This window comes from Lutra lutra, chromosome 2 (genome assembly GCF_902655055.1).
Source record: "Lutra lutra chromosome 2, mLutLut1.2, whole genome shotgun sequence".
In the NCBI taxonomy this organism is placed as follows: Eukaryota; Metazoa; Chordata; class Mammalia; order Carnivora; family Mustelidae; genus Lutra; species Lutra lutra.
This window is the reverse complement of record NC_062279.1, coordinates 46,864,743-46,886,713: the sequence shown is the minus strand read 5'-3', so window position 1 is coordinate 46,886,713 and position 21,971 is coordinate 46,864,743. Positions and strand designations below refer to the sequence as shown.

Here is a 21,971-nt window from a genome sequence, read left to right as displayed (position 1 = left end):
GGAGTGATAAAACAGCACTACAGAATCACCACAGGCTTTAATTTCCCAGTGGGGAGACAAGAATCTGCCAGTTACACCCACCCACAGAAACCTGATTTCCTTATTTACTTCAATTCGAAGAATCAAATAAAGAGATCCATACAGCAGAGTGCAAGACTGGTAAACAAGGAACAACTGTGTAAGATAGGAAGTGAATACTTACAATTCATAATATTGAGTCATTCTGTCAAGATGAACCTGGTAAACCTTCCTATTTAGTAAGATGGAGTTACTCAAGGGGGAACAAAAACAAACCAAAAAAATTAAGAAAAATGGAAGTATGCTTAGACTTTCCACATTGCCTTATGAGGTCCTTAAATTTATGGTATCTTCCTTTAAAAATTATTTTCATAACTTCAATGTTTCTTCCCTTTGGAATAAACCCCAAAAGTCTAATTTCTTTTCCAATTTTATGGTAAACTCTTTCAAGTTAGAAAATATGTATTTTACTTCTTCTGTTCACCTTATAAAGCTTATCACAAATTCAGACTCATAGGATATATTGGAGATATATATATATATATATATATATATATATATATATATATCCCTTCCACCTCAGATGTGTAGAGTTGGGAAGAACATTATTCTTGCACTAAACAAAAGGACTAGACAGAAAAACTTAACTATAATTTTCCTTGATTCTATCAGTCAATTGTGGTTGTAGGACATCCACAGATCTGAAAACTAAGAAGAGACAGGTCCTCCCAAGTACAGATTTGACATGAGAACTGGTTTATCTCCAGCAAGGCAAAGAGGAGGACCTGTCAGGTACCTGCAACTGGGGATGCAATTCATCTGAGTTCTTAAATGAATTGCTAAAGGCCTAGTATGGCCTACTGCAAGAGTATAGAATCAGCAGGACCTCAGAAACAAGGGTACTTTGCACATACTTACAGACATTTCTCGATAGACCTCCTCTCTATAGCTCATGATAAACATTGGGAGCTAGGTAATAGAACAGAAAGAACTTCTCTTGGTGGAATGAGCCATGAGGAGTGAAGAAAAAGAAAAAGAGCATAAGCCATATCCAGATCTTTCTCCTTCAAGGAACAGAAGCCTGAAGCCACTGGGAAGAGAAATAGCAATCTCTGACAACCTAGGGTAGAACCGAAGACCCAATATGGCTAGAGAATGGGTTTAATCTCACACACACACACACACACCCCCTCTACTCCTGAAACAGGAAGACAAAAATCTTGAGCCCAGAAGCCCATATTGATATTAATTGAGATTTTCTCCCACTGAGGGTGAGTCAGGAAACTCTTCCTCAAAAGACCTGCAAAAGATAGAAAGGAGAGTTTTGCTGCCATGGGAAAGATAGGCAGGATCCCTAAGAAAGTTTTTCCTCTGAGACCCATGACCTGCCTAAGACTAAAACCGGATAAAATCTAAAGAGAAACCCTTAACCCCTGCTCCTCACCACCAGATTGTAGCAGGCTGGAAAGAGTGTCACTCCCCAACTTACAATAAATAAAACATTTGGCATAGTAAGATTCATAACTTATAGAACTCATACACAGCTCAGGGCACAAGGCAACAAACAAACCTGAAATCCAAGGAAAGGTGGGTTAACATCTGCAGCGAAAGTCAGGGCATGAATATTTGTTTACACTACCAGATACCGGATACTACCAGATGCCAGTAATAACTCATACTAAAAACAAAAACAAAAACAAAACAAAAAAACCCTTAAAACTGATAAAGGCAGAGTATGTACAGTACAGAAAGAAAATATACAAAATGTGGGAGCTTCAGACATAGGGGAATTCTAACCTACTCACTGTCTTTTCTCCAAGTTTACCCAACAGTGTGGGCCTGTAGGAGGCGAACAGCAGCAGAAAAGGCACGAAACCCCTCCAGGATCATTCTCCTCTATCTCTGCCACAGAACAAACATGATCGTTCAGGGTGAAAGAAGGGGAATATCGTCAACAAATTTATGCCAACTTAAATAAAATGGACACTTGCCTTACTCTAGTCCTATCTCTAAACCTAGTTAAAGGGCTTTAAGCTTCTGAGAGAAATGGCAGAAAATCTTGTCCAACCTAGACCATTGGTGAATTCTCAAAGCAACTCTAAAAAAGGAACAGGAAGGGAAACACACACACACACACACAAAGCCTCTACCCCTGGAAGGAAGGGGAAGGAAAGGCATAAATACATGCTGGGCAGGGTCATGAGAGGTCTCCACCACCTGGCAATGGAACAGGAGCACTGTAAGGACTACCCCAGACACTAAGGGACACGAGACTGAGATTTAATAAGAACAAAGGAGAATGCTCTCTTCCCACCAGAAGTCTAATGATCATCCAGTAACAAGTAACAACAACCTACTAAGGGCTTAAAGAAACTCTGGGGAATCCAGTAAAGACCTAAAGATGAATGTGAAACACACACTCAGAAAAACCCTCTGGAAAACCAGCCCTCACTCTAAACACAAAATAATGTGAGAATAACTCAAAACCTATGATGTACTGAGAGTAGTCACAGCAACAACAACAAAATCCCAAACCCAACTCAATTCCTGCTGGATTGCTTCAAATCCTCATGCAAGAGTCCTTGCAGAAGGAAAGAATTGATCATTTCCAAGCCAAAACACACACACACACACACACACCTTGGACTAATGTCTTTCACAGGGTGTCTGACTTTCAACAAAAAATAGTAAGGTGTCTAAGAAAACAAAAAAGAAAAACAGAAAGAAAAGCAATACCCTGCCAATCAACAGATCCAGATTCATATCTGACCCAGATGTTAGAATGATCACACAATACTTTAAAATAACTATGATTAATAGGTTAAAAGCTCCAGGGGAAAAGATGAATAGCACACAAGTCTGGATGAGTAATTTCAGCAGAGCTGAACACCATAAGAAAGACTCAAATGGAAATACTAGAAATGAAAAAGACAATAACAGAGATGAATGATGTCTTCACAGGCTCAACAGTAGATTTGGAATAGCTCAGGAAATAATCACTGGTCTTAATAGTTCAACAAAAATTACTCAAATGGAAACACAAAGTGCAAAAAGAATAAAAAAGAAAACAAACAAACAGCAGAACAGAGCATAGAAGTTTTGAGGGGCAATATAGAATGGTCACAGATATATATAACTGGTATCCCTAGAAGAAAAAAGGAACAGAATGAATTAGAAGAAATATGTGAATAAGTAATGACCCAGAATTTTCCAAAATTCATCACAGATACAAGCCCCAGGGCCAAGAAATTCAGAGAACACTAAGTGGGATAAATTACCCATTTATCCCCAAATGCCCACTTAGTTATATCGCAATTATAATCAAACTGAAGAAAATTAAAAAGAAAGGAGAAATATTAAAGTAGAAAAAAAGGCACATTTTAGAGCAACAGAGATAGAGTTTACAGCACACTTCTCATCAGGAACCCTGCAATCCAGCAGACAGTGAAATGAAATCATTAGAAGTGCTAAAAGTAAAACATTATTAACTCAAAATTACAAACCCAGTGAAAATACATGCAAAAGTGAAAGAGAGAGAGAGTTATCTGAAGCAACTAAAAGAATTCATTACAGTTGACCTGTATTACAGGAAATATTTTTTAAAAATCTCTTGGAAGAAAAAAATATATATGTATACCAGATAGAAACTTGTAACTATACAAAGAAATGGAGAGCACTGGGAATGTGATAAAGGTGAGTGTAGGTAGAGATAAGACAAGCATAATAATTTTTTTCCTTATTTTAAATTGCATTTGAGAGATTACTAAGAAAAATTAGTAACAATATATTGTGTATTTTTAACATATGCAAAGTAAAGCACATGATAACAATAGCATAAGAAATGGAAAGGAGTATTTAGAGGTACACTCCTATAATATTCTTATACTACATGTGAAGTAGCTGAAGAATATTCCTTTTTTTTTAAAGATTTTATTTAATTTTAGAGAGAGAGAGAGTGTGTGTGCAGAGAGGAGGGGCAGAGAAGAGGGAGAGAGAGTCTTAAGCAGACTCCACACTGAGCATGGAGCCCAATGTGGGGCTCAATCTCACAACACTTAGATCATGACCTGAGCTGAAACAAAGTGTCTGATGCTTAACTGCCAGCACCACCCAGGCATCCTGAGGACAAGAGTAAAAATGTAAATGTAAATGTAAAAACAGACAAGCAGAGGTATATAATAAACCAGGGCAACCATTAAATAAAAAAGAGAGATAACAGTTAAAAGCTAATAATGGAAATAAATGAAATTATTTTCAAAAATCCTCAATCCCTAAAGAAGGTAGGAAAAATAGAAAAGATGGAAGAGCAAAGATCTAGCAAGATGGAAGCTTTTAGTTCAACAATATCAATAAGTATATTACATATAAATGATTTAAACACACCAAATAAAAGACAGATTGTCAGATTAGATAAAAAGTAAAACCTGAGTTTATACTGTCTACCAGAAACCTTTAAACATAGAGAAGAATATATGCTAAAAATAAAAGTAAGGAAAAGGTTGTATCAAGTAAACTATAGCTACTTTATAGTAACTATAATCATATCAGACAAGGTAGGCTTCAGAACAGGAATATTTTAGGAAAAAAGAGGAACATGAAATAATAAATGGATTAATTCTCCAAAAGATATGACAACTCTATTTGTGTATTTACTTAACAACTTCAAAATACATGAAGTGAAAACTTATAGATTTGAAAGAATAGACAAATCTACAATTATACTTGGATATTAACCATTCTCTCTATATAAATGATTCAAAAGAACTGAACAACACTGTAAGTTAACTTGACATAATTGATAATTAAAGAACGCTCTATCCAACAACAGCAGAAGACATTCTTTTTCAAGTTTCATATGCAGTATTGACCAAGAACAAACCTCAAAAAAGTTTAAAAATACCAAAATTCTACTAAGTATGTTCCTAGACTATCATGGATTGAATTATGGCACCCCAACACACATACTCCAATTCATATGTTGAAGCCTTAACCACCAATGTGACGGTCTTTGGAGATAGGTTTTCTAAGGAGATAATTAAGGTTAAATGAGACTATACTCCTGGGGCCTTAATCCAACAGGAGTAAAAAGGAAGGGATGCGTGCCAGAAGAAAAGCCACATGAGGACATACCAAGAAGGTGGGCATCTGCAAGCCAATGGGGAAGACCTCAAGAGAAACTAAACCTAACCTACCAACATCTGGATCTTGGATTTTCAGCCTCCACAACTCTGAGGAAACACATTTGTATTGTTTAAGCCATACACTCTGGGGTATTTTTTTATAACAGCCTTAGCAAATGGATACACAGATCATAACCAAATGAAACAAAAAATACACTTCTAAATAATATATGAATCAAAAAGGAGGTCAAAAGAAATTAGCGAATATTTTTAACTGAATGAAAATGAAAACATGCATATCTAAATATGATGGGTTCAGCTAAAGCAGTGCATGGCAGGAAATTTATGCATTAAATGTTTATATTTGAAAAGAAGAAGTCTCAAATGAATGATCTAAAATTCTTCCTTATGTAATAGAAAAAAAAAGACAAATTAAATGCAGAGAAAGCAAAAGAAATTCTATAATCAGGACAAGAGCAGAAATCAATGAAATGAAAGCAGGAAAGCCCAGAGCATCAATAAAGCAAAAGCAGTTTTTTAGGAATGAATAAAATTAATAAACTCTGTGAGACTGACCATGAGAAAAAGATGTAAATTACTAATATCGTGAACAAAAGAGGACATCACTACAGATATAAAAATTATATAGATTTTTAAAAAACAATATTATAGGAATATCATCAACAAATTTATGCCAACTTAAATAAAATGGACACTTTTCTTAAAGACACAAATTATCAAGTCTCACTCAAGAAAAGATAAATAACCTGTATTAGTAGTAGTCCTGTATCTATAGGACTTCTCTACCTACAGAAGAAATTATACTTGTAGTTAAAAACCTTTCCATAAAGAAAACACCAGACCCATATGGTTTTATTGATGAATTTTACCAAATATTTTAGGAAGGAATGATGCCAATTTTACTAAGACATTCCAGAAAATTGAGGGGTTGGGAATATATCATTTTATGTGGCCAGATATGCCCTAATAACAAAACCTGAAACACATAACAGGAAAAGACAACTACAGACTAATATCCCTCATGATTATATAGAATGTAGAAATCCTCGAGGTATGTTAGCTTGTTGAATCCAGCAAGATACAAAAAAGATAATGCATTATGACCTTGCTGGGTTTATACTGGATATGCAAGACTATTTCAACATTTGGAATTCAGTCCATGTTAGTTACCATATCAACAACAACAACAAAAACTACATGATCCAGAAAAAAGAGCAATTGTCACACTTGAACTGTAGAACCAACAATTTATCTTCCAACAAACCTGAATGATGCCAACAGAATGATAAGGAGAGCACATTGTAGACATGAAAGCAAGGCCCACGGTTGTCCCAGAAAGTTTTGTTGCTCTGCAAGAAAGAAAAAAAAAATTATATAACAACCTATGATTCTCAACTATATGTTCTATAAACAATCCAGAACTCTAAATGGTTAACAGAGAAACTCACATTGTGAATAATAACTTAAATATTTCCTTCAGTTTTTGAATTTGCATTAGGCTTTTTTTCCTATATGCAATGGTTTTCATATCACCTAACTACAAGCACCTGGATATAATCATTTTTAATATTTTATATATGTATATCTTATTTTTATATTACTATTATCACATATGCTTTGTTTTAATTTATCTTTTTCTCTCATATATTTTTATACCCATTTACTTTTGTTCTCTTTAAGCACTGTTTTAGCTATAGTGGGATTTGGAATTTGGGCCCGTTCTGAACATATTTGTGTTACTGAAGCATTTATGTTATTGAAATACTTGTTACTGAAAAGGAATTTGAGCCACTTGTATTTATTTGCATAGACAATTGGTTTTGTCTTTCATACTTTTATTTTTATTTTTTAGTTTTGTTCATTTTGTTTTTCTTACAATTCATAATGATTCCATGTGCTGCCTTTGTTATTATCCTGCTATCTGTTCAACATCCTAGCCCTGATTTGTCTTTAATAATTTCCAAAGAATGCATTATTTAAAAAATTCCCTTAGTAGAGGCATTTAAATTAAAAGTTGAACTTATATTTTCCCAGTTATCATCCTCAAGAATGGGGACTATTGATTTTGCCATGCAAAATAAGGAAAATTAGAGAACTTTTTCCCACTTTACATTTCCTCTGGAAAATTTTCAGATATGTTATTTTGAAATGGTATTTTGCATTGTACATGATATTTTAAAGATTTGTGGCATTTATATCCTCTTTAAAAATTATATTATAAAATTATTGATACTTAAGTCTGCATTTGTGTGGGTTTAATACTCAGTACCAGCTCGTTTATAATAAGTAAAATCTTCTCCCATTATGGAGTTAGCTATTTTGGTTCCTGTTTTCAGTGGTTCTTACCTGGTTATGCCTAGGTATAGATATATACCTTTTGTTAGTTTGTCAGGTAAAAGGCTAGGATTTTCAATTTAAAGACTTTCAGTGAAAGGACAGTTATTTCCTTCCATCATAACTTTTTAGTGCCTTTATTTTGTTTATTCTAGTCTAGTCAGGAAATCTACTCTTGATATTGGATTGCCACCTAATGCCCTCTTTAATGTCCATCATCCAGTTACCCCATGTTCTACCTACCTCCCCTCTAGTAACCCCCAATTTATTCCCTATACATAAGAGCCTCTTATGATATGCCTCCCTCTGTTTTCATCTTATTTTACTTTTCTTTCCTTTCCCCTATGTTCATCTATTTTGTTTCTTAAATTCCACATATGAGTGAAATCATATGGTATTTGTCTTTCTCTGACTGACTTATTTTGCTTAGCATAATACTCTCTAGTTCTATCCACATCGTTGCAAATGGCAAGATTTAATTCTTTCTGATGGCTGAGCAATAGTCCACTGTGTATGTACACCACATCTTCTTTATCCATTCACCTGTCAATGGACTTCTGGGCTCTTTCCATATTTTGGTTATTATGGACATTGTTGTTATAAACATTCAGGTGCAGGTGCCCCACTGAATCGCTATTTTTTATCCTTTGGATAAATACCTAGTAGACACTGTGATTTCTAAGTTTCAATCATGGAAGTCTTGAAGCTTTCTCTTGGTCCTCTTAGAATGCTTCTTCTGGGGGAAAATTAGTCCCCTTGCAAGATACCCAGAACCCTGAGACTGCCATGCTGGAGGCAGTCAAAGGTAGCCACATGAAAGCTGTAGAAACAGAGATGACCAACAAGGCCCTGTGCTCCAACTATACCAGGCAGGAAACCAAACACTCAAGAACATAAGAAGACTTTAATTTTAAGTCAGGAAGTTGTAGGCTGATATGTGTAGTAGATAATCAACACAGAATATTAATTCATTCTTATTTCTTTTAACAACTCCTGTTTTCTTAGGAAGTAAAACTTGAATACTTTTAAGTCACTTCTTGCTGCTTCCTTCTATCTGATTCCAGCTGCAAATTATCCAGCAGAATTTTCTCCAGTTCTTTTGAGGCATACCCTCAGCAGTCTTGTCTAAATTACAGTCACCAGATTTACTTCCTGTTTTTTTTAATTAGTCATTTCAGCAGGATGGTAGAGGTATGGGGTTAGAATATAATACACAGGGTGCCTGGGTGGCTCAGTGGGTTAAGCCGCTGCCTTCGGCTCAGGTCATGATCTCAGGGTCCTGGGATCGAGTCCCGCATCGGGCTCTCTGCTCAGCAGGGAGCCTGCTTCCCTCTCTCTCTCTCTGCCTGCCTCTCCGTCTACTTGTGATCTCTCTCTGTCAAATAAATAAATAAAATCTTAAAAAAAAAAAAAGAATATAATACACAATTTTCTTTCAATCCTAGAAGTTTGTCCTGACTAGTGCTTAAAGCTAATCAGGTCTTTTAAAACATTTGAATCGAAATTTCTCTTGCCATTATCTAAACCTGTCTTTCCTTTCTGTATACCTAATCAAAGCAGACAAAATTCTAATGAATCATTGCCAAATTGTTAGCTTTTCTTTAAAAATGAAAAAAAAAAGAAAGAAATACTTGTAACAAAGGTAAGAGCATATTCACCATCAGAGTCAAATGAGTATTTTTAAACTTTTAACTCCCTTTCCCTAAAGAGGAAGCCACTTCCTCTTATCCTGTGTCCTGAGATACCACTTGCTTTGCCAAGTTTTTGGAAAGTTTCTATGCTAAATACCATTTAACATACAAAGGGGGAAAATCTATACATACGTGATTAATTGTGCAATATCATGACGCTTTCTTCTTCGGAGGACACTTCCCCTCCATTTAGAAAAATTTTCCAAGGTGAAGCTTGCATTTGGACTTATTTTTATTTTATCCCCCTCATTCCAGATTTCCATACCGACTAAGGCCACTTGAGTATCGAGTTTTTTATAAAGCTGTTCAAAGAGAGTACATGTCAAAGGAATGTGTAATGGTGATACTATCTTCCAATATTTTCAGTGTACTTTAGATTTTTGAACTTATTAACAGCAACACTGTAAACACTTTCTTTCCAAACATACTTGTGTAATGGAAGTTACCACCCACCTCTTTTATTAAGGCAGACACCCTTAGATATTTCAGGTATGAAAACTCCTCTCTTTTTTTTTTCTTTTTGGAGAAAAGGTCTTATAGAAACAAAGTTCTTTTGCTTGCAATCTCAAGAAACATTATAATTTTCTGTTAGTAGTTTATTACTATGACTTCAACTTAAGTGTATCTACTCAAATGCTTTTCAATGTTCTCAGAGTGATAACATTTCAAAATTAGCAAGGTTGACCCAGTGCTGGTCTGGACACTGATAAAAAAAAATGTTCTATGAAAAAGTCCCTCACCTATGAGTCACAAATAAGTAAGTGATCCTCTAATTCTTAAACCTATACTGAACCAAATAATCTATAATGCACATAAGATAATCTCCAGAAATAATGAATTAATCTTATAAGACAATATGTTTACTCTAAAAACAAAAGTTTAAATTGCTACTATAGTTTACAAAACTACACAATGTTGGTCAGATGAACTTCCAGTCATTAGATGAATGAATTCTGGGGATCTAATATACAGCTTGTTAGTGATAGTTAATAATATCGTCTTAATTATTTTAACATTGGTGAGAATAATTTTCAAATGTTCGCATCACAAAAAAGCAACAGCAACTATGTGATGTGATGGAGGTGTTAGCTAACCTATGGTGGAAATTATTTTGCAAGTAAATATATCAAATCAATACACTGGACCCCTTAAATTCACATAATTTATAGGCCAATTATATCCCAATAAACCTAGAAAAAAAGCTGCACAGTGACAGGTTTTCTCATGGCCCAATTTCCTGCTGAGAAACACAAACATGGCTTTAAGTAGTTTGGAAAACAATAAAAGCATTGAGGAATGCAATTATCATCGAAAGAAAAGTCAGAATCTAACTAGATTAAAATCCTCCCCTTGATGATTCCCTCAACGTCCCTCTTCTGTTCTTGCTTTATTTGACCCACCTGACAAAACTCCAACCCTGGTTAAAACAATTCCTCCCTTGGTCTCTCCTTATCATGCCCTGGAACACAGGAGAAAGCACAGTATGCTGACCACTTTCACTTGGAAGCCATGACTACTAACCTCAAGTGGTGGTTACCAGTCTCAGCAAACCTACTGCATTTCCAAAATTCACTTATTCCCAGAGGCTTCTGCACATTTTTTTCATGCTCACTCTTCTCTTTTAGAAATTGTGACACTTTCTAGTAAAACCTCACTTTAAGTAGATGCCCCTGCTTCCAAATTCACTCAGAGTATAGAACCAACCAGAAGAGAACATCCACAAGCTCCCACCACTGTCTGCCTCCTATTTATTTATTTCTTTATTACATGAATGAACACTGTGAGCCCAACGCCACCTTCTCCACTCATGTACTAGATCTCCAATCTATTCCCAGGTCAAGGAGATTATTCCAGCAATTCTTCCAACTTCCTTGCAGTTCTATGCTTAACCTTCCACAGAATCATTCCCATCAGCATGGAATGACCAGATGAGATGACCTATCATGGTGGGGGGACAATTTTTATAACCCCCACTTATTCCCCATTTCTCTGATCCCACTTATAGCAAGAGTTCTGAAGGGAATTTTCTGTGTTGTCTCTAATTCTACTTCTTATTCTCACTGGACTCACTCTAATCACGCTTGTACTCTTACAGTCTTACAGAAACTTGCATCATCCAGGTGACCAATAACTTCTACCTTGTTAAATTCCATGGCCAATCCTCAGTCCTCAGAAGCACCTAACGTCATTGATCATTTCTTCCTTTGACAGTTTTTTGTTTCAAGTAGCTTCCAGATCAACACTGTCCCCTGGTTTTCCTCAAAGCTCACTGTCTACTCCTTATTGTTCTCTGTCAGTTTCTCCTACCTCTGATATTTCCTCAAAGAAGCACTTCATTGACCTATTCTCAGTCTTTGTCCTACTTATTTAGACCTACTCCTTTGGTTATCTTATACCTGGATTGGAAAGCTTCTTCCGTAAAGGTCCACAGAAAATGCTTCAGACTTTGAGTCTATGTGGTCTCTGTCCTAACTACTCACCACCATTGGCACTGTAACTGGAAAACAGCCATAGACAATGTATAAACAAATTGGTGTGGCTATGTTTCATTAAAACTGCTTTTAAAAAGGCAGCAAGCCAGATCTGGCCACAAGCTACACTTTGCTGATCCATGTTGTATGCCATCTGTATGTGTTAAACACTTACGGATTTATATCTCCACCCAGACCTTGCCCCTGAACTCCAAAGAATCTTGTATATCTAGCATTTTCACCTGGAAATCTTTTTTTTTTTTTTTTTTTTTTGCATCCATGAATCTTCTCTTCTATTTTAATGATCCAAAATTTTATAATGTTATAACCTGACACATGTTACTAGGTGCTGGACATGAAGAGGGATTTGTAGGCATATGGATATGTCTACCCCTCATCTTAGGAAAACTTCCTAGTATTGTTTCTCTGATTTTTGAAATGTAAAGTCTCTAATATTTTCATTTCTTAAATATAAAAATGAAACATGTACACATTTAAAAAAAATTAGTCATAGAACACTTTTAATAAAAATCAGCAATCCACTACCATTGCCACCCCCACTAAGAAGAAATATATATTTTCATTGAGATATAATTGACATATAACATTATATTCGTTTTAAGTATACAACATAATGAAATATTTATACAAAAAGAAATCTCAAAGTGAATGTGTTCAAAATGGAAATCATCATTTTCCCTCTGAGTCACTATCCCCCACGTTACCCATTCTTAATGTTGCTCAGGTCCGAATCCTTGATATCACTTGACTCTTCTCCTTTCCTTATACTTCTCATCTCTCATCTACCTCATCTACCCTGATGACTCAATCCAGAGATCAGCTATTCTCAATAGATCCACTACCACTGCTTTTTCTCAAGCCACCATCATCTCCTGCCCTGAATTAGGGAATTATTCCCCTATCTGGTCTTATTTCTGCCAGTGGCTTTCCATCAGTTTATTTCCAACACAATAGCCAAGATGATCTTTTAAGAATACACATCTGAACATGTTATACCTCAGTTCAGGCTCTCCAATGTCGTCCTTGCCTGTGAAGAATAATAAAGTCCTTACACAGTCCTACCAGGACTACAGGTTCCGACCACTACTACCTGTCTGATATCATCAACTCCTATCCTCCCACCCTTACTACATGCCAGCCACAATAGCCATCCCACTGTTCCTCAAATACGACAATCGAGGTTCTGACCTTAGAACTTCACTCTGCCTTGCACACCCTCTCTTAGAGTCAGATTCTTATCTACATTCCTTTCCCTGCTCAGATGTCACCTTGGACACCTTGGACTTGAGCTTTCCTATTTAACATACCATCCAAGATGAACCTCTCTCTTTTTTTTTAATACCACTTTTTTTTTTTTTTTTTTTTTAGCACTTATAATCTCCATCCTACATACTCTTTATTTGGTGTGTTTATGTTCATCTTGAACAAGAATGTAAACTCCTTGAAGGGACATTTGTCAGTTTTGTCTCTCACTCTATTTCTGTCACCTAGAAAAGTTCCTGTCACAAAGGTGTTCAATAAATATTGTCAGTTCTTGGGGTTCTTTAAGAAGAGTCACATGAGGGGCGCCTGGGTGGCTCAGCGGGTTAAAGCCTCTGCCTTCGGCTCAGGTCATGATCTCAGGGTCCTGGGATCGAGCCCCGCATCGGGCTCTCTGCTCAGCGGAGAGCCTGCTTCCCTTCCTCTCTCTGCCTGCCTCTCTGCCTGCCTGTGATCTCTGTCTGTCAAATAAATAAATAAAATCTTTAAAAAAAAAAAAGAAGAGTCAGATGATCTTTGTAGTGAGAAGACAAGATACAGATGATGCTGGTCATTGAACCCACCTTCATTTTCTTTCTATCCTTACAGAACTTGCAGGCTACCACAAAGTGACTCACCCATGTAAGTAGGCAGACTAACTCTACATTCAACTAACAAGGCACTAACAATTAAGGTTTAAACAGAAGAGATACAGAAATCATTTTTAAAAGATTTTGTTAATTAGATGACAAAATCATGTTTACAGACCAAAATCAACATCTTTCCCATTGAAACGGACTTTGAAATCCAACAAATCCAAGTTCAAATCTTATCGCCCCCATTTCCTAACTTTATGATTTTAGGCAAGTTACTTTGCTTCCCAGAATCTAATTTTTTAGTTATAAATTAGGTTTAGAAATATCTCAGAGTTGTTTTGAAGATTCAGTGAGATGATGTACTGAAAGATACTACTGTACTAGAGTTTGGTTGATTTTTTTTGTTTTCCCATGTTCTTCCATAGATTGGCTTTATGTTGGGAATTGCTGGTCTGTGATGTCTCCCCAGGCTTTAAAAAAACAAAAAAGCAATTCAAACAAAACCACCTCTTTCTTATATCTTCATCGACCTGAGAATAGTGTGGCAGGTAAGGGGGAAACATCTCTATCATGTAATATTAATATTTAATTAAATAGCAAAATTTCAAGAGCCAATCAGCAGTATTATTAATCTTAGGAGTATTGACTTTCTTTCCCTGCTTCACAAGCATTCATAGATACACCCAATGACACCGCCTCACAAATTGTTAATTTCCACTTGAAGTATACCATACCATGTTGACATAATTGGCCATTTCAAACACCCTCTTTCTTATTTCCTCTGGATCTTGATTGTACTTTTTAAACTGAAAAAAAAAAAAAAAACACAAACAAAAAAGCCAACTATGACAAAATATGGGCACTGTCAGAAACGAATATAATTGGAAGATAAAAAAAAAGGAAACTTCAGTTTATTTTACTTCTCAGTGATTATAATTAACAATCAGTTATAAAAATTAACAGTTAAAAGATAGAAGCAAAATGCTACCTTTGGCTAAATTAAAGTACTTTCAGAGTTGAGATGATGTTTTACCCCTGAAATAGTAGCTCAGTAAAGCTCTAAGGAATTATTAAATATATTTCCATTTAAATGCCATGGTTTCATAAGCTGTGCAGAATTGGTGCAAGCAATAGCTTATTCATATATATATACATATATATATGAATGACAAATGATAAGTACATGTAGTATAATGAGAGGCCAAGCTTTAGGGCCTGAACAAATTAACTTATTCATATTATCATAAAGCAAAGCTTTTCCTTTTGAGATCATATATGTGAACCTTAGATTTCCAATATTTGAAAATGCATTCTTGTAAAATAATATAAACAATGAATATTATCCCCCAAAAATACTTTTTCAGAAGATTCCATTCATCAGTCTTATACATTTACCATTTCCTGATGAGGGTAAATTCTAACTTACCAGTGATTTAACTGCTTAATAAAAGACAAAATGAGAAAGGAATTTAACTGGAAACTAAATTTGGAGAAAATAATAGAGGATAAAATGCAAAAAATTCACTTTATGCATAGGTATACATTTCTGAGAAGGAAAAATCCTGGCAGTCTAATTATATGTCAAATTTCCTAGGATCAGAACAATTTATAAAAAAGAATAGCTCATATTCATGATTTTTCAAAACTGAGCCATATATTTAATATTTCCCATAATAAATACATATAGAAGGGGATTTTGAAAGACACATTTATCTGTTATAGTTACCTCACTATTATCCAGGACCAAATAATATTCTACGTATTTCTTATGTTCCAGACCCATCTGGTCTTTTGATTTCTGTAATAAATATAAAAAAGAAAATCACTAAAACAGCATCATTCTCCTTGAGAGTCATTCTTTTATTTGAAAAGTGTAATTTTAGAAAAGATTAGTTGATATCTGGCAATAAAAGAAAACAACATTACCATTTTAACTCTTAACAAGCAGAATTAGCTATAGACAAGGTTCGGTATATCAGAGCTAGAGGGACATGAGCAATATTCTAGTCTGATTCTTTCATTTTGGTAGAACTTAAATGACTGCACACCTAACTAATAGGTGTGCTTGAACTAAAACCAAAAGCTTTCGGATTTTTTGAACAATGGGTTTTCTCCACTATGCTGCCCTAAAATAGAAAAACTCTGACTTCAGCAACCTCTTAGTGTTTTCTTGTTGTAGTTGTTGTTGTTGTTGGTAGTGGTGGTGGTGTGTTTAAGCAGCCTTCATCCCTCTCCTAGTGAGCGCCCCCTTCCTTAGCAATGGTGCAATGCCCAGAGCCATCATGGCACCCAGTCTGCTCTTTTCTCCTCAGGCAGAGCTGGATCTCTTTCCCACATTCCAAGCTTCCCTTTTTTCTGTTCCTTTTTCTCCACAAAACAAAACAAGACAACAACAACAACAACAAGAAAAGATACATTTTATAGTGGATTGTTCCATTGAAAAGTAGCAGATAGATTATTCATACTAAATAATAAACTATCAAAGTTTATTATGTTGCATTTCTGGAAGGGCTTGTCTTTTTTTTTTTTAATTTTATTTATTTATTTGCAAGATAGAGAAAGGGAGCATGAGTGGCGGGAGGGGTGGAGGGAGAGGAAGAGAAAGAATCTCAAGTTGACTCCGTGCTGAGCATGGAGCCCGAGTCAGGGCTCAATCACACAACCCAAGAAACCAAGTGTGATGCTTACCAGATTGAGCCACCCAGGCACTCAGAAGGGGTTGTCTTTTAACAGATAAATAAGCTTCCATTAGCAAGAACACATTACTGAAAGTAGACTTTAGGTGTAGTCCACTGGCTAAACACTTCCCTCCCAGCCTCCATTGGAGCAGCTATTCATTAGCACTTACTGGACACCAGGGGTGCTAAGAGTATGGAAGTGAAGCTAAGGCAGTGAAACAGACTTGGTCCATGGGCTTAAGGAGCTCCCACTGGGCAAACAGGCATAAGTAAATCAGGTGGTGATTAGTGCTGTGAAGAGGAGTAAATGGAGTCACGTGATACTGAGTGCCGAGGTAGTTATATCAGAATAGGTGGTCAGGGAAAGCTATAAGGGGTTGGTCATGCAGCAGACATATTAATGAGAATGAGAAATCAGGCAAGGGAAGATAAATTGGAAGATAACTCCAGCAGAGAAAAGAAATGAACAAAATGATTGTGAAGTGAATTGATATTGGCATGTTTAAAGCACAGAAAAATTGTCTGTGTTTGTCAGAACATAATGGGGGAAGTTGTCCATAGGAAGGGAGTTGAAGGAAAGGAGATTACAGAGGGAAGTGGGGCTCTAAGCTTATAGGGATTTGCAATTCACTGTTATCCCTCCTCTGTTTGACCTCCATATATTAGAGGCCCTCATAAAATCTCAGCCCTGGGTCCCATTCTTTATCTACACATTCTTCCTCAGTAATCTCCTCCTGTGTTATGTCTTCTTTAAATAGGAACTCTGCACTAATTACTATCAAATGCATATTTCCAGCCTTGGCCTCTCCTCTAAAGGCCAGACTGTTACAATTAATACCTATTTCATGCATCCATTCAAATGTCTAATACCATAAACCTAATGTGGTCAAAATAAAACTACTAGGGCGCCTGGGTGGCTCAGTGGTTTAAGCCTCTGCCTTCGGCTCAGGTCATGATCTCAGGATCCTGGGATGGAGCCCTGCATCGGGCTCTCTGCTCAGCGGGGAGCCTGCTTTCCCCTCTCTCTCTGCCTGCCTCTCTGCCTACTTGTGATCTCTGTCTGTCAAATAAATAAATACAATCTTTAAAAAAAAATAAAAAAATAAAACTACTGATTCTCAAACCTCAAACAAAACCAGCTTCTCCCTCATTCTCCCCAGCTCAGTTAACATCACTACCATTCATCATTTGCTCAGGCCCAAATCTAGAAATTATCCTTGATTATTTATCCTTCATCTCTAGGAGTGAGTTCTTAGTGCGCTCCTGGTATCATATCACTGGTGGAATTAAAATCCACAGCAAACTGAACCCAAAAGAGATTTTCTTTTGTTAAGACAAATTCTGCCCAGTACTTGTGGATGGTGAAAACATTTAGAAGAGATGACTGGATATAAAGCATCCCGTGAAGAAAATGAAAGCAATTATGGCAATGACTCCCTATGGTTTCAAAAAAGCCATATTCATTTTTCTTCTGTGACTCGAAGCTAAACTCGTATATCTAAGAATATCCTCAGTTCCTCTGCACGTATCCCGCCTTTATTTTTGCTCACTGTTACATCCCAAGCACCTATGGAAGTACTTCAAGAAAGAACTATTGAATGGGTTCATTCATAAAGACAGCAGGATATTTTATGTGAAAGTAATAATACTTCATACCTATGTTTTATGTTGTGGTATTGTCAAACTTGCCTGCTCCCAGAGGGCAAGCATTATATTTATATTCCTTTTTAACCCTGGCACATTGTTGTTAATAATAGTTAATCCACAAATACTTATTAAATAAATCATCAATGTACCACAAGGTTTTAGTGTCTCTATAGCCTACTATAGTCCTAGTAATTCAACCAAGACTATAAAGTTTCTGTTAATTGTAACTACTAAGACTGGAACCCAGGACAGCCAGGACAGGATACATAAAAGCACTGCAAATAAAATATGAAAGTATGCATACCACCAGACTGGTGGCAGGTAGAACCATACTCTGTTGAGATCCGCGTGCCCATAGTATGTCATCTGTCCCACAGGTGCTGTTAGTCTTTTCCTCTGGATCATAACTGAAGAGTGCATGTTCCTGTCCATCCTGATTTGTAGGGCTTAAAGGTTCAATGAAGTATTTTTGATCTCCCTGACTGAAGTAGCCCCTGAAAAACATGAGAATCCTGGCTTCTTAAAAAATATTCCTGCTTTTGGGTGCTATAGACTTATAGACTTCAAAAAATTTCCAATACCAAATAATTTCAAGTTCATGGCAGTAGAATATAGTGTAACTTTGCAGCTAAAGATACACTTAGAGATTATCTAAACTTAGTTTTTCTATGAGAAATTGGATTTCTTGGGGAGAAGTGACTACTATAATGTTACATAGCTAACTTATGTCAGTGCTGATGCTAGAATGGAAACTTCCTCCTTCTCACCCAGTGTTCTTCCAATCTAATACCTCATCCGCTATAAAGGTGCACTGAAAATGAAGACCTTGGGGTCTTATAAATAAGACTTAAGATTCTGGGTCTATAACTTCTTAGATGTGATACCATGGGAAAAATACATAAACTCACACTGCCTTAGTTTCTCGAGACCTCTATAACACGAGAATAATACCTACCTAATAGAATGATTATAAAGATTGAATGACATGTAAAGCACATGATCAACAAATATTACCAGCTTCTTCTCAGTTATCTCTGCTGAAACACCAAGTTAAGATACATTTAACCAACAGTTAGGGGGCACCCATTATTCATTAGTCCTTGGATTAAGGGCAGACAATCAGAGAAAAAAGTCAAGGTTTCTCCTTTTATGGAGTTTATAGTAAAATGAGGAAGATGGATGTGGATCAAATAGTCACATTTGACCCCAAAACAATATAATTATATGACATATACGAAATATTCATAATTACAGATAACTGCTAGGATGAAAAAGCATAAAAGTATATAATCAGAGACTGGTTAAGTGTATACAGAACTAGAAGACAAGGATGCGTATGAGATCCTTTATGGTCTGCATAAAGGATCATGGTAGTTTGGACTAGGAAGTGGCAGTAGAGAAAGATTAGAGTGAATAATCCCAGTGAATATTTAACACATCTAATCAGTAGGGCTTGAAAATGGATCAAAAATGGGTAGCTGAGAGGCAAGATATCATCAAGGAATCTAGGTTTCTGAATTGGGCATGTGGTTAGTTGATCATATCATTCACTGAAATAACAAACACTGGAAAGACATGAAATTTGGGAGAAAAACATTATTGATGTGAGGTTTATTAAGATTGAGATTTCATTAATCTATCCATATATGGAAGAGATATGGATATATGGAAGACAAAATTAGATAGTCAAGTCTGGGCATCAGAAGAAATATCTTGGGGCGCCTGAGTGGCTCAGTGGGTTAAAGCCTCTGCCTTCGGCTCAGATCATGATCCCAGGGTCCTGGGATCGAGCCCTGCATCGGGCTGTCTGCTCAGCGGGGAGCCTGCTTTTCTTCCTCTCTCTCTGCCTGCATCTCTGCCTACTTGTGATCTCTGTCAAATAAATCTTAAAAAAAAAAAGAAGAAATATCTCACTGTAGACTGATGCCTGGGGAGTTATTAATATACAGAAGAAAAGCTGGGCATAGATAAGACAAGCCGAAGAGAGAGTTTAAAGAGGGAAGGTGGAGAAGAGCACCTATTCCTTTAAGAGTTGGACTCAAAAACCTGTATTTTGAAAATAAGCAGACAAACAAACAAACACACCTCTACAAGCAATTCAGATGTGTGAATTTCGAAACCACTATCAAGAGAAACTCTGTTTCCTCCAAATTTCAAAATCTTTGAACCCTTAGGATTTATATTTAACTACAGGATAATTCATTCTATTTGAGATTCCTCAGGTTTATTAAAAACACACACACTCACCCCATTACCACAGATATACACAAACCATTTATGAAGCCTTACCTTAGTCCCCTACATGTGCTGATGCTAGCATCTGAAACTTTTTCATTAATGATGTGTCCTTGGTAATAACAGTCATCCTAAAGAAAAGAAAAAGGGAGATTTGTAAGAGAAAGTACGTGTTTTTAGAGACACTGCTAAATTTGAATTTGAAAGCTTGAAATAAGATCAATGTTTTCAAATAATTTTATGCTGAACAATAGTCAACTTAGAGATGTAAAAAAATGGTTAAGAAGCTTTTTATGGTTAAAATCTTTAATATTTGGTTAATTAATCCAATGCTTAAAGAACATTTACTAAATAAATATTGGTATTGCAGAAAAAGGATAATGGGTGAATGCAGTCTGGAAGAAACAAACTTATAGATAGAAGTTTAAAATAGAGCCCCCAAAATATCAGACATTCATTCTTTCCCTTGGCTGATTACTCATCGTTTCCTTCCTTCCTTTCTTTCTTTCTTTCTTTTTATTATATTCATGGAAGTCATCCCTTTCTTTCTTTTCTTTAGCCACTGTATAGTTAGCCGCCATATAGTGAGTGCATCATTAGTTTTTGATGGAATGTTCAACAATTCATTAGTTTCTTGTAATACCCAGTACTCATCATATGTGCCCTCCTTAATACCCATCACCCAGTTACCCCATTTCTCCAACCTCCCCCTTTCTGTAACCCTCAGTTTGGTTCCTGGAGTCCAGAGTCTCTCATGATTTTTCTCCCTCTCTGGTTCCTTCCCATTCAGTGTTCCCTCCCTTCCCCTGTGGTCCTCCCCACTATTCCTTATGTTGCACATATGAGTAAAATTATATGATATGAGTGGATAAAAAAGATGTGGTTCATATATACAATGGAGTATTTATTACTCAGCCATCAGAACGGATGAATACCCACCATTTGCATCAATATGAATGGAGCTGGAGGAGATGATGCTAAGTGAAATTAGTTGAGTAGAGAAAGACATTTATCATATGATTTCACTCATCTGTGGATCATTATTTTTTTTTCTAACACCTACAAGCTCTTTCAAATGAGTGAGTTATCAGGATTATGTTTTTATGTCTTAATTTATTCTAAGAGTTTCAGCAGACTAAGTTAGTGTGACATCCCCTTCTCCATCTGGAGAAAAATGTCCAATCCCAGAACTTTTCCATGTGGATGTACTTTAATCAAGCACACCTTTCCGCTTTGAGACAGATGAGGTATTGACATAAATATCTGTGCCATCACTGTGAAGAGAATGTCTGAAGGCCTGCCAATAGAAAAATGGAGCTCAGAAAGATGGCAATGATAAAATACTCCTCACATGACTTCACACAGCCATCTTTCTAAATAAGAGTCAAGAGTAAAAAATATTTAAGGAAAACAGAATTCTATAATTCTGTTATTGAGGATATAATCTTGAGTTGGAGACACTATATAATCTAGAGAGGTGATCGGTGCTGACTAAGAACACTAGATGTATTCAATTCTTCACTCTTCAAATGAAAATGAGAAGCTCCTCCCACTCTCTTATAGGGACCCCCCTGAAGGGAAGCCCACATAACCAAGGGGTTACCATGGTTGTCAAGGAATGACTTTGTTCTTGTCAAAATGTACAAATATTAGGGGGTGTATTAAGAAATTACTACTTCTGGAAAAAGCAACAACGTTGTAAACGCTGTTTCATTTTCACTATTTGTCTGGCAATGACACTGCCCTTGGGTGTACTGGTCACACCCCAAATGACAGTGATTCTAGGATACTGTTTTACCATTATTTGTGGGCTTGTGGTGACCTCCTCTCCAGTGGAATTATAATGTGTTTCCATGTAACCTGGTGCAAGGAGATCCCTGGAGGAAAAAAAAAAAAGAAA

At 36.2% G+C, this 21,971-nt stretch overlaps 1 protein-coding gene across 1 annotated transcript in view; it reads right to left on the bottom strand.

Moving 5' to 3' along the window:
* Positions 1 to 21,971, bottom strand: part of ADAM28 (ADAM metallopeptidase domain 28) — an 82,970-nt gene that overhangs the window by 46,192 nt on the left and 14,807 nt on the right. The window contains exons 4-10 of the mRNA XM_047717374.1: positions 21,870 to 21,948; positions 20,126 to 20,202; positions 18,141 to 18,330; positions 15,238 to 15,309; positions 14,246 to 14,317; positions 9,317 to 9,486; positions 6,424 to 6,508 (exon numbers count right to left, since the gene is read on the bottom strand). Coding sequence (XP_047573330.1) covers positions 6,424 to 6,508; positions 9,317 to 9,486; positions 14,246 to 14,317; positions 15,238 to 15,309; positions 18,141 to 18,330; positions 20,126 to 20,202; positions 21,870 to 21,948 — 745 coding nt within the window. The remainder of the gene's footprint in view (positions 1 to 6,423; positions 6,509 to 9,316; positions 9,487 to 14,245; positions 14,318 to 15,237; positions 15,310 to 18,140; positions 18,331 to 20,125; positions 20,203 to 21,869; positions 21,949 to 21,971) is intronic.